This window comes from Acanthisitta chloris, unplaced genomic scaffold, assembly GCF_000695815.1.
Source record: "Acanthisitta chloris isolate BGI_N310 unplaced genomic scaffold, ASM69581v1 scaffold27550, whole genome shotgun sequence".
Lineage (NCBI taxonomy): Eukaryota > Metazoa > Chordata > Aves > Passeriformes > Acanthisittidae > Acanthisitta > Acanthisitta chloris.
In genome coordinates, this window is record NW_008652628.1 from 27,326 (window position 1) to 40,959 (window position 13,634).

The 13,634-nt window shown below is 39.7% G+C and overlaps 1 protein-coding gene across 1 annotated transcript in view; it reads left to right on the plus strand.

Annotated features, from left to right (window-relative positions):
- Window positions 1–10,667, plus strand: part of NPR3 (natriuretic peptide receptor 3) — a 33,658-nt gene extending 22,991 nt beyond the window's left edge. The window contains exons 4-7 of the mRNA XM_009078000.1: window positions 2,059–2,153; window positions 5,994–6,129; window positions 7,618–7,702; window positions 10,556–10,667. Coding sequence (XP_009076248.1) covers window positions 2,059–2,153; window positions 5,994–6,129; window positions 7,618–7,702; window positions 10,556–10,667 — 428 coding nt within the window. The remainder of the gene's footprint in view (window positions 1–2,058; window positions 2,154–5,993; window positions 6,130–7,617; window positions 7,703–10,555) is intronic.
- Window positions 10,668–13,634: the final 2,967 nt, after the last annotated feature.

The following is a 13,634-nucleotide window of genomic DNA, read 5'->3' on the forward strand; positions in this document are numbered from 1 at the left end:
GTTGCTGGCTGACATGTTTACACCTAGTCTAAAAATGTAGCTGTCAAGTTGGGCTATGAGGGTGCAGTAGAAAAGATCAAAATGTCGTGTAAGTCTTATGCCATTTCCTCCCTGTGGTAATACTTTTCTGGACATAATTTACAAGGATCAAACTGATTTTGAAAGAGGCCTTTAACTTGATGTCTTGCAATCCAGTTGTTTTAGGAAAATCACATGCTTTTATTCTGCCTGTAAGCCTCTGTCTGCAGTGGATGCGGCATTTGCAGAGTATGGTTCATGCTTACACCCATTAGGCTGTGCTGCAGGACTGAAGCTTTATAATTTCCTTAAAGTTTTGCAGGCCTTGTTGATGGGAGCTCCAGTTTCATTAATTACATTAATTTTAACTGCAGACATCTAGATATCTAATTGCCTTGGCACCTCATTTTACAGTCTGCTCTGACTCATCAGAACTCCAGTGGGATATAGATGCTGTTTCCCGCAGCATTCAGTCTGCCCAGACACAACTGCAAGCGTTGTGTGCTTAGGAAGGGATAAAGCTGAGGTGATCAGAAGATTTTTGCTTGTGTTGTTAGAGACACCCTGGTATGAGTGTGGGGCACGTTTTATGAAGAATATTTTCCATCCATTGACATTCATTTTAGTACCTATTTCCAAAAGTCAAGTTTTGGTTTTCTTAGGCCAGAAAGGTGTCTGTTCCATTTAATACGTCCTGTTAGATCCAGAATCCAAATTGCTGTGTAGAGAAGGACATCACAGTTCTTTGTAGCGGCCTCTAGCGGCCTCTTCTTCCAGTGTTCTCACAGCCAAGTGGTTGTGAAACCCATTCTATTTTCCTGCAGTAATTGGATTGACAATTGTTTGATTACTGTGTTGTTATAATGAAACAGATGCTTGACAATAATCTTTGATTACCACTACATCTCTTGAAAATCACAGCAAGTTGAAACATTCCTGACACCATTAAACTGGAAAAGAGACAGGAGAAGTGGAGGCGTGTTAATCTGTTCCATGTTCGCTGTCACTAGGCATGTTGAGAGGAATTTATACTTTCTGAATACGTGACCTCTCTCCTTTGATTTACCGTCACTCAGAACCTGAATCTCCACAGCTTTATGCCTGGTCTAGTTGTAGCTGGTGTAACATGGATGTACATGGTGCCTGTTTGCCTTGCGTGGGTATAAATGGCTGTGTTTGGTGTCAGGCAGTGGGAGGATGCATTTGAGAATATCCAAGGTGATAAATCCTATCAGCAGTCTTACAATGTCATCATCATACTTAATTGTTGTTGTTTGATGGATTTTAAGAACCTCTTTGACTTAAACCACAAGAACTGAGAGCCATGCTCTTTATATATAAGGACACACATTGGAAGAAGAGATTCAGACTGAATCCAAGGATATGTTTATTCCTTGTGACAGTTGAAACAAGTTGCCTTAGTGAGGTTGTGCAGTTGCCATCCTTGAGGGTTTTGGAGACCAGATAAAACGCTGAGCATTGTCCTATTCTGTTGGCTGATCCTGCTCTGAGTAGGAGGTTGGGCACAAGATGTCCAGAAGCCCTTTCAAACTTGAGATACCTTCTGAGTCTACGATTCCCAGTTTTTCTAATGTTTCCTGGAAGGTGTAAAGCAAGGAAGTGAACTGAGGATCTAAGAATATATATATATCAGACAGCACCGTATTATGTAGTTCATCTTAAATAAATGGATGAAGGGCTTAATTGATAAGTAGTGCATACGGTCTGTAAAAAATTCACATTAAATGTATTTGTGTTTTGTTCTTACATGCTGGCTTTTGGATTAGATTTTTCTCACATATTCTCCAAACAGTCTCACACACTTGATATTTAAAAAGGAGAAATGCTAAGAATTCAGGAATGCAGACACCAAGATGAAATTACAATTTCTTTTGGAATGCCAACAAAAATGCTGGGAGGCTGATGAGATTTCCTGTCATATCGGTCTGTAAAAACCTGTCCACTGTTTTCTTGTTTTCCTTGGAAAGGCTCAATATTTTAACTAATTAATTTTCTGGTTCTTCACATGCCATTCTTTAGGCATTGCAGGGCAGGTGTCCATTGATGCCAATGGAGACAGATACGGGGATTTCTCTGTGATTGGGATGACAGACCCAGAGGCAGGCACACAGGAGGTAAGGAAACAAACACCATTGCAATTGGCCAGTGTAATGAAACATGTTATCATATCTTTATGTGGTGGCTTAATCGTATCAATTTAAGACCAAATCCATTCTGTGAAAAAACTGTCCAGAAGTAGTTATCCTACGTTTTTTAAACTTTCCTTTTTAGTAGTGCATCTTTCTTCATATGATGTCAGCCTTTAATTAAAAGGTGAATTCTCACAAGCTAGCTAAGCTCTGATAAATTTTGAATATGGGAAATTATTAAAATGAACAAGGCCTTTTATTCATTGGTAGGGAGAAAGATTAATCTTATAGCAACAGTGGTGCACAAGTTACCCTAATGTATTAACACATCAAGTTTAGGTATTTTAATCTTACACTGTGGTCAACCACAAGTAGGAATGCAGACCTTGCCTGACCTTTTGATCAGGCAGTAAGACTTGAGTGCCTTGTTTTCCCTGTTTAAGAGACATTTAATCAGATTGCTCCGTATACACCACACAGATTATTTGACTGAACACAGAATTAGTGAAAGAGATGGAAAGATGTGAAAAAGTCTGTGAGAAATAGCACCAGCTGCACACAGAGAAAAGCATGTCTAGGCTTTGCTTGTTACTACATGCATTGCCCTAACTCCAGCTGCAGCATAAGGCTTTTGTTAGTTGCAGAGTCAGCATCAACCTAAGCTTTTCTGGCCTCCCCTATTTCATCAAGCTCAAACATTAAGCACCATTTAATCTGAGTTGGACATTTCTACACGTGGATTTTAGTCCAGTAAAGTTATATTGTTGATGTCAGTGCTGCAGGAGAGAGAAATTCAGGGAGCCGTTTTTAAAGTGTGAGGATGTCTAGTGTGTTTTAGTGTGTAAAAGTGACTGAAAACCCACAGCAGCAGACTGCAGATGCTCCAATGGAAGTAGGGGTACAAATTGGTTGGGATAACTTTGGTTTGAACAACTGTGTTTCTTCTGTTTGTTTAGTCCATTAGCTTTTTATCTCATTTATCAATTTAATCTCCTTCTCCTACCTTTTTTTCCATTGCTCTTTCACTTGCAATTTAAAGTATCTTTTAAGGCATTTCTCCCTTTTTAAACATTTCTCCTTTTAATTTATTGTTCAATTTCCCTATGCTTTAATAGGTGCATAATAATGCATAATATCAGGTGCACAGTTAACATTTTACACGTAATTACTTACTGCTTATGTCTGCTACATCATTTCTGCCCTCATGCCTCACTCTAAAAATGTTGTTTCTTTGATAACTTATTTTACACATTTGGACAATTTTTTCCATTTTTGTACAAGAGTGTTTCTCAGTTGAACTGCGCCAGAGGAATGGCTGTTTGGGCTGAGCTGTTTTCCCAGGTCTACTCACAGAGCTTAAAGCTAGAAGAAAACACCAGATTACCTAGTTTGACCTCTGCTCTATTGCAGACAGGCAGGTTTCGTAGCCTTGTAGGGAGCCCTGTAGTGTACATGTGACTAAAACTCACAGTGTAACAGGCATTTGTTTTTGTTTAGAGAAACTGAAAGAACATGGACTGCTTTGCTTGTTTTTTCAGTGTCTGTTCCACTGTTTAACCACTCCTCCTCTTTAAAAATGTGTATCCTGCTTCTGATCTGAATCCACTTGGTTGCTGCTTATAGCTTTTTGTTCTTAAGCCTTTCTGCATACTTTCATGTTTGGTAAGTCCTGCTGGTAGAGGACTCTCCTACTCCTGTTTGATAAATTAGACAAATCTCCTAATAAATAATCCGCTACCTGTGAATGATCTCTAAGGTTTTTTCCCCCTCTGCTTTTTCCTGTTTACTGCATTTGCCTTTATTTTTGAACAAATGTTAAAAAAACTTTCTTCAAAGGATTTATATCCTATTTGCAACTGGGAGAGGAGTTAGTATCTTTATTTTGTGTAAAATATATCTTTGTATATCCAACCAGGCGTATATTCTTTCAACTCTTTAGCTTCAAAATGAAATTTAGGTGAAATATTTGAACAGGCTAGCAGTACCTTGAATTCTAAACCAGTGCATTAAGATCTGGCTTTTATCCATGGTAGGACAAATATGTCTTTTGATGTGCTTCTGCCATTGCTTCTGACTACTTCACAATATCTGTCCTTGCTTACAGTACATAGATATTTATAGAACTATTTTCAGATGAGGGACCTACTGCTGTTAACACAATTTAGTCCCACAGTTTTGCAGTAGATTCAACATATATTATCTTGAATAAAGCCTCAGTTTAGATGTTGAAGACAGGACTGAAATTCTGAAGTGTCAAAGAATTGGTCTGAAATAGTAGTCCATACTCTCAGAATAATAGGCATGAAATGTCCTTTCTGTGTAAATACCAATAACTGCAGAAATAAAAAGTAGGGAATGAGAGGCTTTGTCATAGTTCTTCAGAAGATTGGAAGATTTTAACTAAACATGATCAAGTGTCTCTAAATTTTGACAAAAGAGAAAACTCCAGCCTGGAGTATGTAGTTGAGAGTCTCAGCACTCAAAGTGTTTGAAATCATAGAACCATGGAATCAGAGAATGGCTTGGGTTGGAAGGGGCCTGAAAGATTTTCTAGTTCCAACCCCCTTGCCATGGACAGGCATGCCGTTCACTTGATCAGGTTGCTCAGGGCCCCCTCCACCCTAGCCTTGAACACTTCCAGCAATGGAGCATCCACTGCTTCTCCAGGCAACCTGTTGCAGTGCCTCACCACCCTCACAGTAAAGAATTTCTTCCTAATACCTATTCTGAATCACTCCTTTTTTAGCTTAAAACTGTTCCCAGTTGTCCTGTCACTATCTGCCTGTGATGAAGTCACTCTCACTCTATTTTATAAGCCTTTCAGTAAGTACTGGAAGGCTACAGTAAGGTCTCGGCAGAGCCGTCACGTCTCCGGGCTGAACAACCCCAGCTCTTTCAGCCTATCATCACAGGAGAGGTGCTCCAGCTCCCTGATTGTCTTCATGACCTTCTCCAGATTTAGTCTTTTAAGTGCACACCTTTCCTGTGCTAGGAGTCCCAGAGGTGAATGCAGTGCTCCAAGTGGTGTCTCACAAGAGCAGAGTAGATGGGCAGAATCCCCTCCCTTGACCTGCTGGTCACGCTTCTCCAGGTTCAGCCCAGGATGCAGTTGGTGTTCTGGGCTGCAAGTGCAAATTCTTGGCTCATGTCCACCTTTTCATCCACAAGAACCCTCCCCAAGTTCTTTTCTGCAGGACTGCTCTTAATGAGTAATTCTCCCAGTCTGGACCCATGTCTAGCTACTGATGCTTTCACTTAGCTGTGTGACAGTCCTGAGCACTCAGCCCACTATGGAGCAATTGAAGAAAGCCCAGGGAGAGCAGGAGGCATATTCAGAAGGTTAAGAAAGATTGTGTAAACTGGATTTATATAAAAGAGAAGCCTCAGGGCAGACCAGATAAGAGCCAGTGAATATCTAAAGAAATGTTTCAGAAAGGAAGAGTCTCTGTGTCCACTGGCAAGTCAGTAAGTAGTAATGGATAGTTACAACAAGGGAATTTTAGGTTACGTGCTAGGGAAAACCACTGACAGTAATAAGACTAGCTTAGGTCCAGAATAATTGCTTACAGAAATTGTCTAGTCTCTGTCTTTGAAGGCTTTTAAGAACAGATTAAATAAACATTTGTCAGGAATGCTTTTATTCAGATAATCCTGCCCTGGGGCAGAGCATGCACTGCATAACCTCCCACAGACCCCTTCAGTCCTCTTCTCTGAGGTTCAGTGTCATGCGGTAGGAGTCCAAGTGAGTGATGCTGCTCTCCTGTTTGGTTTTTTTTACTTCTAAGTTGATAGGAAAATCTTTTTATTCCTTTCTTGTTTTCATAGGTAATTGGGGACTACTATGGAAAGCAGGGGCGTTTTGAAATTCGATCGAATGTGCAATATCCTTGGAATCATGGCAGGCTGCGACTCGATGAAAGTCGAGTTTCAGAGCACACAAACAATACACCGTGTAAATCATGTAAGTTTAGTGACTTAATGTTTCTGCCCCAGCTCCAGCAAGTAGAATCTATGCATTGATGCAATATAACGGGCCATATTAAATTGCTTGGCACAATTGTCTGGCTGAGACATGGTGACTGTCTGTCCCTGCTGACTTCTAGGGAAGTTAAGGTCTGGCAGCGTGGGTACTACTTGGTCTGAATCACTTCCCTGAATTCACACATGACAGTAATCATGATGCACAGCCTAAAGCCCTGGAGGCTTTAGGACTTTTCAGGGGCCTTTTAGCCAGAAAGAAGAATATAATTGAAACCCCAAGCAGAGAATAATCATATTGATAATTAGCAGCTGTGCTGCTGATGGAACCAGTGTTCTCCCACTGCAGAATGATTTTCAGCACTATGAGAAGGCACTGCAAGAGGTCCAGTAGGCTGGAAAGAAGTGAAGTCAGTGGAATGGGGTGAAATCTGTGAATTCAGAAGACCAGGGCTACCCTCCACAGAACAAGTGTCCTTGTTTTCCAGAAATTTGACTTTGAGACCATGTTGCAGTGAGGAGGAATCTGCAAGAAGATCAGGGTAGGAGGGTAGTGGTGTCTTGGTGTCAAAAGCAGGAAACAAATTGCGAGTGTTGCAGTGAAAAGATACCTCCAGCCTGATAATTCTTCAGTCCCTGAAAAACCTGTGTGCACACACATAATATAGACTGTTTCCAGGCCATACCTTCTATGGCCAGTTTGGTGTAGCACCTTCTTTCTTCAGACATACTGACAAAATCGCCTCAGAGGGTCAAATTAAAATGAAGAGAAGGGAACATTTTAATTTCCTTAATATTTCTGTTTCATTCCACAAACCCAGCTGGGCACTACACACACATGAAAATGTCATTGTTCTTCAGCTGCCTGGCTCTTCATAGTGACACTCCCTACTTGGGCTCCCCTTCAGCCACTGTGTCCCTGCTCTGCCTCCTGTAAGATTTGAAGCAAGGCAGAACTCGTATGGCTTTAACTTGAAACAGCACATCTTCAGAAAAAAAAATTAATAAATTGAGGAACTGTTGGATAATCATACAGTTGTTTTAATAGACCTGGGTGATGGAGGGTTATGATGCTAAACCAGGTGAAATGAGTTTGTTTCTGTTACAATAACTCAGGGCATATTCAGTGCTGATTCCTGTTATGTGCGTCGCTGTAACCCCAGTCTGTGTTACAATTCAGGCCACGCTGTCCAGACCAGTTTCCTAACAACATTCCCACGTGTGCCATCTCCAGAACTGTGTCTTCACCTGACACTGATTTTGGGAGCTTGTGTAAACCCAAGGAAAGTAAGGACAGAAAGTAAACATGCAGACACTGGAACGGGTTCACACGGAGTCCTGAGCTCTGAAAGGCTTTAGTTATTACCTGATGTTGGTCACTAATTTCCTAGTCATGTGTATTTTCCAATATGTGAATGCAAATAGTTCTCAATATGAACCCTGATTGTTTATTTTTCCCCTTTTCAAGCAGGTGGTCTAGGAGAATCAGCAGTTACAGGAATAGTTGTGGGCGCCTTACTTGGAGCAGGATTGCTAATGGCTTTTTACTTTTTCAGGTTAGTCCAATTGAAAGTTCTGTAAACTTCTTATTTGTCATCCAGGCCTCTCAGCTCCTGGCAGAACATCCCTGATGGAAGACAGAGAGGCACAATAATAATATGTGGTAACATTCTCACCAAAGACAGTGAACACACTTCAATTGTCCTTTTGTGTATATCCAAATAATTTTATTGTCCTGGGGCTTCATCCTGTAACTACTTATATCACTGAGTAATGCTACTCATGGAAGTAATTCCAGTGAGTTCCAGACATTCAGTTGCTTTAGTAGAAGGTCCTGGCCTTGAAAGCCTTCTTTGTTTCGTATTCCTTGCCAGCACAGTTGTGTAGGCTGTTATCATGTAAGAGATTTATATCGCTTGCCTGGTACCATGCTTAGTTTTCGCATATTGAGTGGAATTGTGCTGGAAAGCAAAAAGGGATTTCTGTTTTGGTGTAAGAGAGCATTTGGATTCCAAAGCTGTGCATTTAACTTCACAAGCTAATGTCAGTGCAGGGTGATCAGTGTTTTATTCCTCTTTAAGTAAAATAATTCTTACACTGCTAGTCGGCAGATGTAAACTCTTGATAGTTGATCCTACACTGACAGAATAATTAGTTATAAATCTTTGACACCTTATATATACCATAATTTGTCCTTGTGCTATGGAAGAGAAAAGACAGATAGGAGAATAGAATTAACCTCTGCATATAAGAATCAAATAATTCTATCCAATGAAAGTTTCTGTTTATTAAAAAAAGCTAAAATAAAACAAGCAAAACCTGTTTCAATTTGCCAGCACACTTGGAGGGTTTCAAAGGTCCCAGAACTAGGGTTGTTCTTCAGGTGCTTACAACTGAAATTCTTCAGGGTGATTTTATTCTTGCATGTGTTCAGTGCTTATATAAAATGTTGTTTGGGTTTGAGACAATATTATGTTAGTTTGGATGGATTAAAAGCTATCTGTAAAAGAAAAAGAAAATACAAGTCTGTCTTTATATTTTATCTCATCGGGGGTTCTTGCATCTCTCTCAGTTTGAGATGGCAATTGTTAGGTGTAGTTTTTAGCATTGCTGATACTGGGAGGGAATTGGTGTGTAAGGACAAGAAATGAAGCAATAGATATCCTGAGTTGGTATAAATCTACATGAAGTATCATTGTAAGAGCAGGACTTAAACTCTTCATCATCTGAGAGAAAGATTTGGATTGGAAATCCGTCTGAGCGAAGGTTGGTGTCTGTAAAAGTAGATGCATACACCTAAGCTCAATACCCAGTCTTTTCATGTTTGATCAGAGAGGAGAAATGTGAACACTTTTTCTCGGTCTGTGTCATTGTCATGCAAAAGCTAAACCAGGTCAGAAGAATGCCTCTTAGAGGTGCCTGTTTCTCTCTGTTAACTGGAGGAAGCCATGGGTGACTGTTAGATGGATCTACACGTGGATGAATTTCACCGTGGAGATCCAATTACACTCAAAGCAGGAATAGGGACAACCTTCTTATTCCACCATTGGAAAAAATATCTGAAACGTAACGTCTCAGAATTCATGGGTCAGATTTTTGTAAAATATAGGTTTAGCAATTGTGTGCCTGGAAGTAATTGGTACCTGCAGCTTCTGTACCTTTTAAAATGGCTATCTACCTTCTGTTTACATGTAGTTTGGATCTGTAATTGTTACAAACAAGTATGCAAACACAGTTTTGAGTGTGCATGCAAACAATTAAAAGATCTGGGTAGTAGTTCTGATACGTAGCTTTGACAGGATTTAAACTCAGAGATCTCTGTATCTAAAATGTGGACCTGTCCTTTTGCAAGAACTACTGCTATGCATGCTCTGACCTGTAGAAGGATCTGACTTGAAAATACATAAAAGACGTAAACTACATAGGTTTTTTAAGTTATTTTGGAGCCTCCTGATACAGAATCAGATATCTAGGGAATATTTTCAGAACTTTTAGGTTCCTACTTTCCATTCAGCCATGTTACCCAAATTAAAACTTTGGTGTTTTGAAAATCGTTCTTCCACTGCTACATATCCATCTCTGACTCCTGCTACATAAGCAAGTGGAGCAGAGCTTTCCTTGGCATACAAGATTTTGTCATGCACCTTCACAAGCAGAACAAGCACAGAGGGATGGACTAACGCCCTTCTGAAAAATTTGTCCTGAAACTGAGTAGAAGCATAAATGTATAAAACATATGTCTCAGGATTTTGGGGGGAGATTTGGGTACTAAAGGGGAAACTGAAAGGCAGTCAGAGGGCTTATTTGATGTATAAACATAGCAGAATTCTTCAAAAGGCCCTAGAGGAAGACACACAGGAAGAACTGTGTCTTATGCATGAGCATTTATGTTTATTTCTTATCTGTCCTCTACAACACTCTTCTTAATTCATAGTACTGCATCGTCTGACATTGCAAACATAGTAGGTTTCTCAGAGAGAAATGAGATTAGTTAGTTTCAGTGAGAAACTCAACCAAATAGTGAGATCTGTTTGAACTCTCCAGAAAGTGCCCCCCCCCCCATATACTGAAAAAAAATTTGGCTTTGATCAATATAAAGCAGTGATATGACAGAGTTCACATGACACTTCACAAAAAACTCCTAATCACTTAGATCAGAAATTTTCAAAGAAACAATGTCTGTGTCTTGGTGCTTTGAGACTGCCATGTAAAAATTAACAGGCATTCTTGAGCCTGGGTAAAATGTTTTGAGGCAAGCTACTTTAATCTTTGACCAGGGTTTCACATTCTGCCACATTTCATTTTTCTTCTGTCACCCAGCTGTCCCCTACAGGCATTCTTTATAAGGGAAGTCTGTTAGCCTATAGCTGGAGAAGAATTTCTCACTCTATTCCTCTCCTTTCATGCAGAAAGAAATACAGAATAACTATTGAGAGACGAACTCGACAGGAGGACTGTAACATGGGGAAACATCGGCAGTTACGTGAAGACTCCATTAGATCTCATTTTTCTGCTGCATAAAGAAGAAGAAGAAGAAGAAAAAGAAAGAATCCCTTTCTTCCTAGGGAAAAAAAAGAATTAGGGAAAAGGACACAACCAAAGACATCAGTGTAAAAAAAAGAGGCTCTTGAAGAACTCACTCTTTTAAGCAGTAATTTTGTCTTAATTTCTTTCAGAAGCTCAGGAATGATTTACTAATCACATTATGCCGCATGGCCTTTCATCTCATGAAAAAAGAAAATGATGCAGTTTGATGTTGTAGGGTGTACTTAATATGTATAGACAGTATTTCTTAAGGCATGCATTAAGGGTAGCAGACCTAGGTTTAGTTGATGGGGGATGCCTCATTCTGTTCCTTTTTTTTGTTTTTAGCATCTATCACCTCCTTCCATAATTGGGTCTCATCCATGGGTATCAAATATGGTTTCACAGGCACAGGTGCTGGTTGCTGTCAAAAGGAAAAAAAAGGATTCATTTGGGGTATGATCCTGCATCACTGAATCACTGCCATTGATTACAGGGGATATAAGATTTGGTGTACAGAGTATAGTTCTGGGAGGGAACTGGCGCTTGGGTGTAATTAGCTCCACTGAGAAAGTCAGGCAGGGGGAAACATGCACAAACCGTTCTTTCCTTGTTTGTGTGGTATCACAATCAAAAGCACTGTTCTCCCTCTAATGTACTGGGAGTTAAGAAAAAGTCCAGTGAAGGAGTAGGAGTTTCACTGGTGTGAAATAGAGAGAAGACAATCAGACCTCCAGAGAGGACTGCTTTATCGCTCTCTTCTCTCTTCACTGCCATGACTTTTCAGAGAGGCAAGTATAGTCCATGTCAAGCCTGCTCCTGTTCCCAGTGAAGTCAATGGCAAACTCCCATTAACTTCAGTGAGCACAGGACTGCATCCAAAACTGTAAATATGAAAGTGTTTGTATAGCTGATGCAATTCAAAAGGGGATCTTTTTTTTTGTGTAAAAATGACATTCCATGCTACCATTTTATTTTTAGGATATTTTTTATCTTGTATTTTTCTATTAAAATATCTATTTTTGCTTTGGTAGGATTAAAAATTAAGGAAGAGGATGTTTTGAAGACATATTTTTTATGATAGGAGTGATACACAGGGAAAGTCAACAGCTGTAAATACATTTTAGAACCAGTATTTAGGGAAGGAGAGGTGACTGTGGATGGTAACAGACTTTTTGCCCCACTTTCTTCTCCAGGCATCTGCAACATCCAGATAGTTATTTAAACAATACAAATGCAGTTATTGAATTGTCTATGTGATGCTGGTCCTGATGCTGAAAATAATGAACTTTTCACATGTTAAAGAGTCTTACAGGAGTCGGTGAGATTTCATTGTCCATGTGTGTACAATTAAACACCCAAGGAACTACCTTCAGGAATTGGGTGGTAAAACACTACTCTAGGGCTTATTTTAATCCTGCTGCCATAAGTATCCCTAGGACTTGGATTTTACCAGGAGCAAAACTGAATCTGTGGTGAATTAGCTACTGACTGGTTATGTTATATTTGACAAAGGAGAATTTTGCACTTTCTAGTCAGCAAATGGAAATGAAAAGTACTTAGTGTAAATGTGTTGAAGACGCATAAAAATATTGTCTGTGGGAAAAGCGAGCTATGACTATGGTTCTAGTGCATGAAATATTTTGGTTTATCCTATTTTGATTTCATAAGCAGAACTTTCTGGTCTTAGCAGTCATTAGTCAGACTTGAAAGTTAATCTCAAAACTGGCTCTGAAGCCTGACTTCTACAAAACTTCTAGGCCCTAAGAAGCCAGAGTGACAATTCTGAGAAACCACTTTGGGGCAGCTGGAAGTGAATGAACAGCAAAAACTGACTGTGTACTTTCTGCTGCCTTTTATTTGTTGACGGACGTTTTTTCCTCATCTTTCACTTCTTTCTTAGCCCATGGAAGGGTTCATTACCTGCCCTTGTGAAAATACTGTCCAATGTCCCAGGCAGCTTGAGGGCAAGGCTTCCTGTCAGGGCAGCTCCAGGTGATAGATTTCCATGATCCTGTCACCCAGTCTGAGCCCCTGTGAGTTCTCCACATGTGCCTTAGCCAAAGCAGCACTGTGAGCAATGGACAGTTTTCTGAGTAGCCTCCTTACCCTATGGGCGCAAGAGAAGAATGTGGGCTAGAGCAGCATTCATACTGCTGGGGAGGGAAAAAAAGACTTCCTGATTAGGTTTTGGATTTTTTTTTTCAAGCAATTGAGTTTGTCTAGCCCCTGGCCATGTTTAAGGTTTGGGGTTTTTAAAAAAACTTTCCAAGGCAGTTGTGATGGACTTCTTGTTTTGCAAGTATGCCTTTCAGTATTTTTAGTTTCTTTGACCCATTTGACTACTTTTCCAATGAATGAGAAAGAAAATGAGAAGGAAAAAAAATGGAAGACTTTTAAATATGTAAAGAAAAGAGGTTATGATTTGAAATATAAGCTCTTTTTTAAAATTATGTTTATTGTGACTTGCTTTGCAGTGTGAACTAGTACTCAAAGAGTCACTAGTTTGGGATCAAGATGGTTGTGTAGATGTGCTTTTTTGCTTTGCTGTACGCAGTTGGGTCATACCAGAAGATCTGAGGCAGGAGATCTGGCTGGGACAATAAATTGTTGAGACAGTTTATTTATTGTGTCATTTTATGCTAACTATATTTTTAAAAATGTGTAGTGAAATCTCACTTTTTAATTAAAAAAAAAATTCTGATCCTTGGTTTTATGTAGGTTTTTAAATCATGACCTAAAGAAGTGTTTCTGTGAGATGTCTGTTGGTGGGGTGCTGACAGAGGTTTAGCCAAGACTACATCCCAACACCTCTCAAGAAAGGTGAATCTTTCTTTCACATTAGAACATTTTAGATCAATGCACTTTAATCTTTCTAAATTTGTGCACGCAAATGTGCGTGTTTCTCCCGTGGGAGTCTGGAGATCATTTAAGACATTTCATGTAAGTAGATTCCTGTATAGC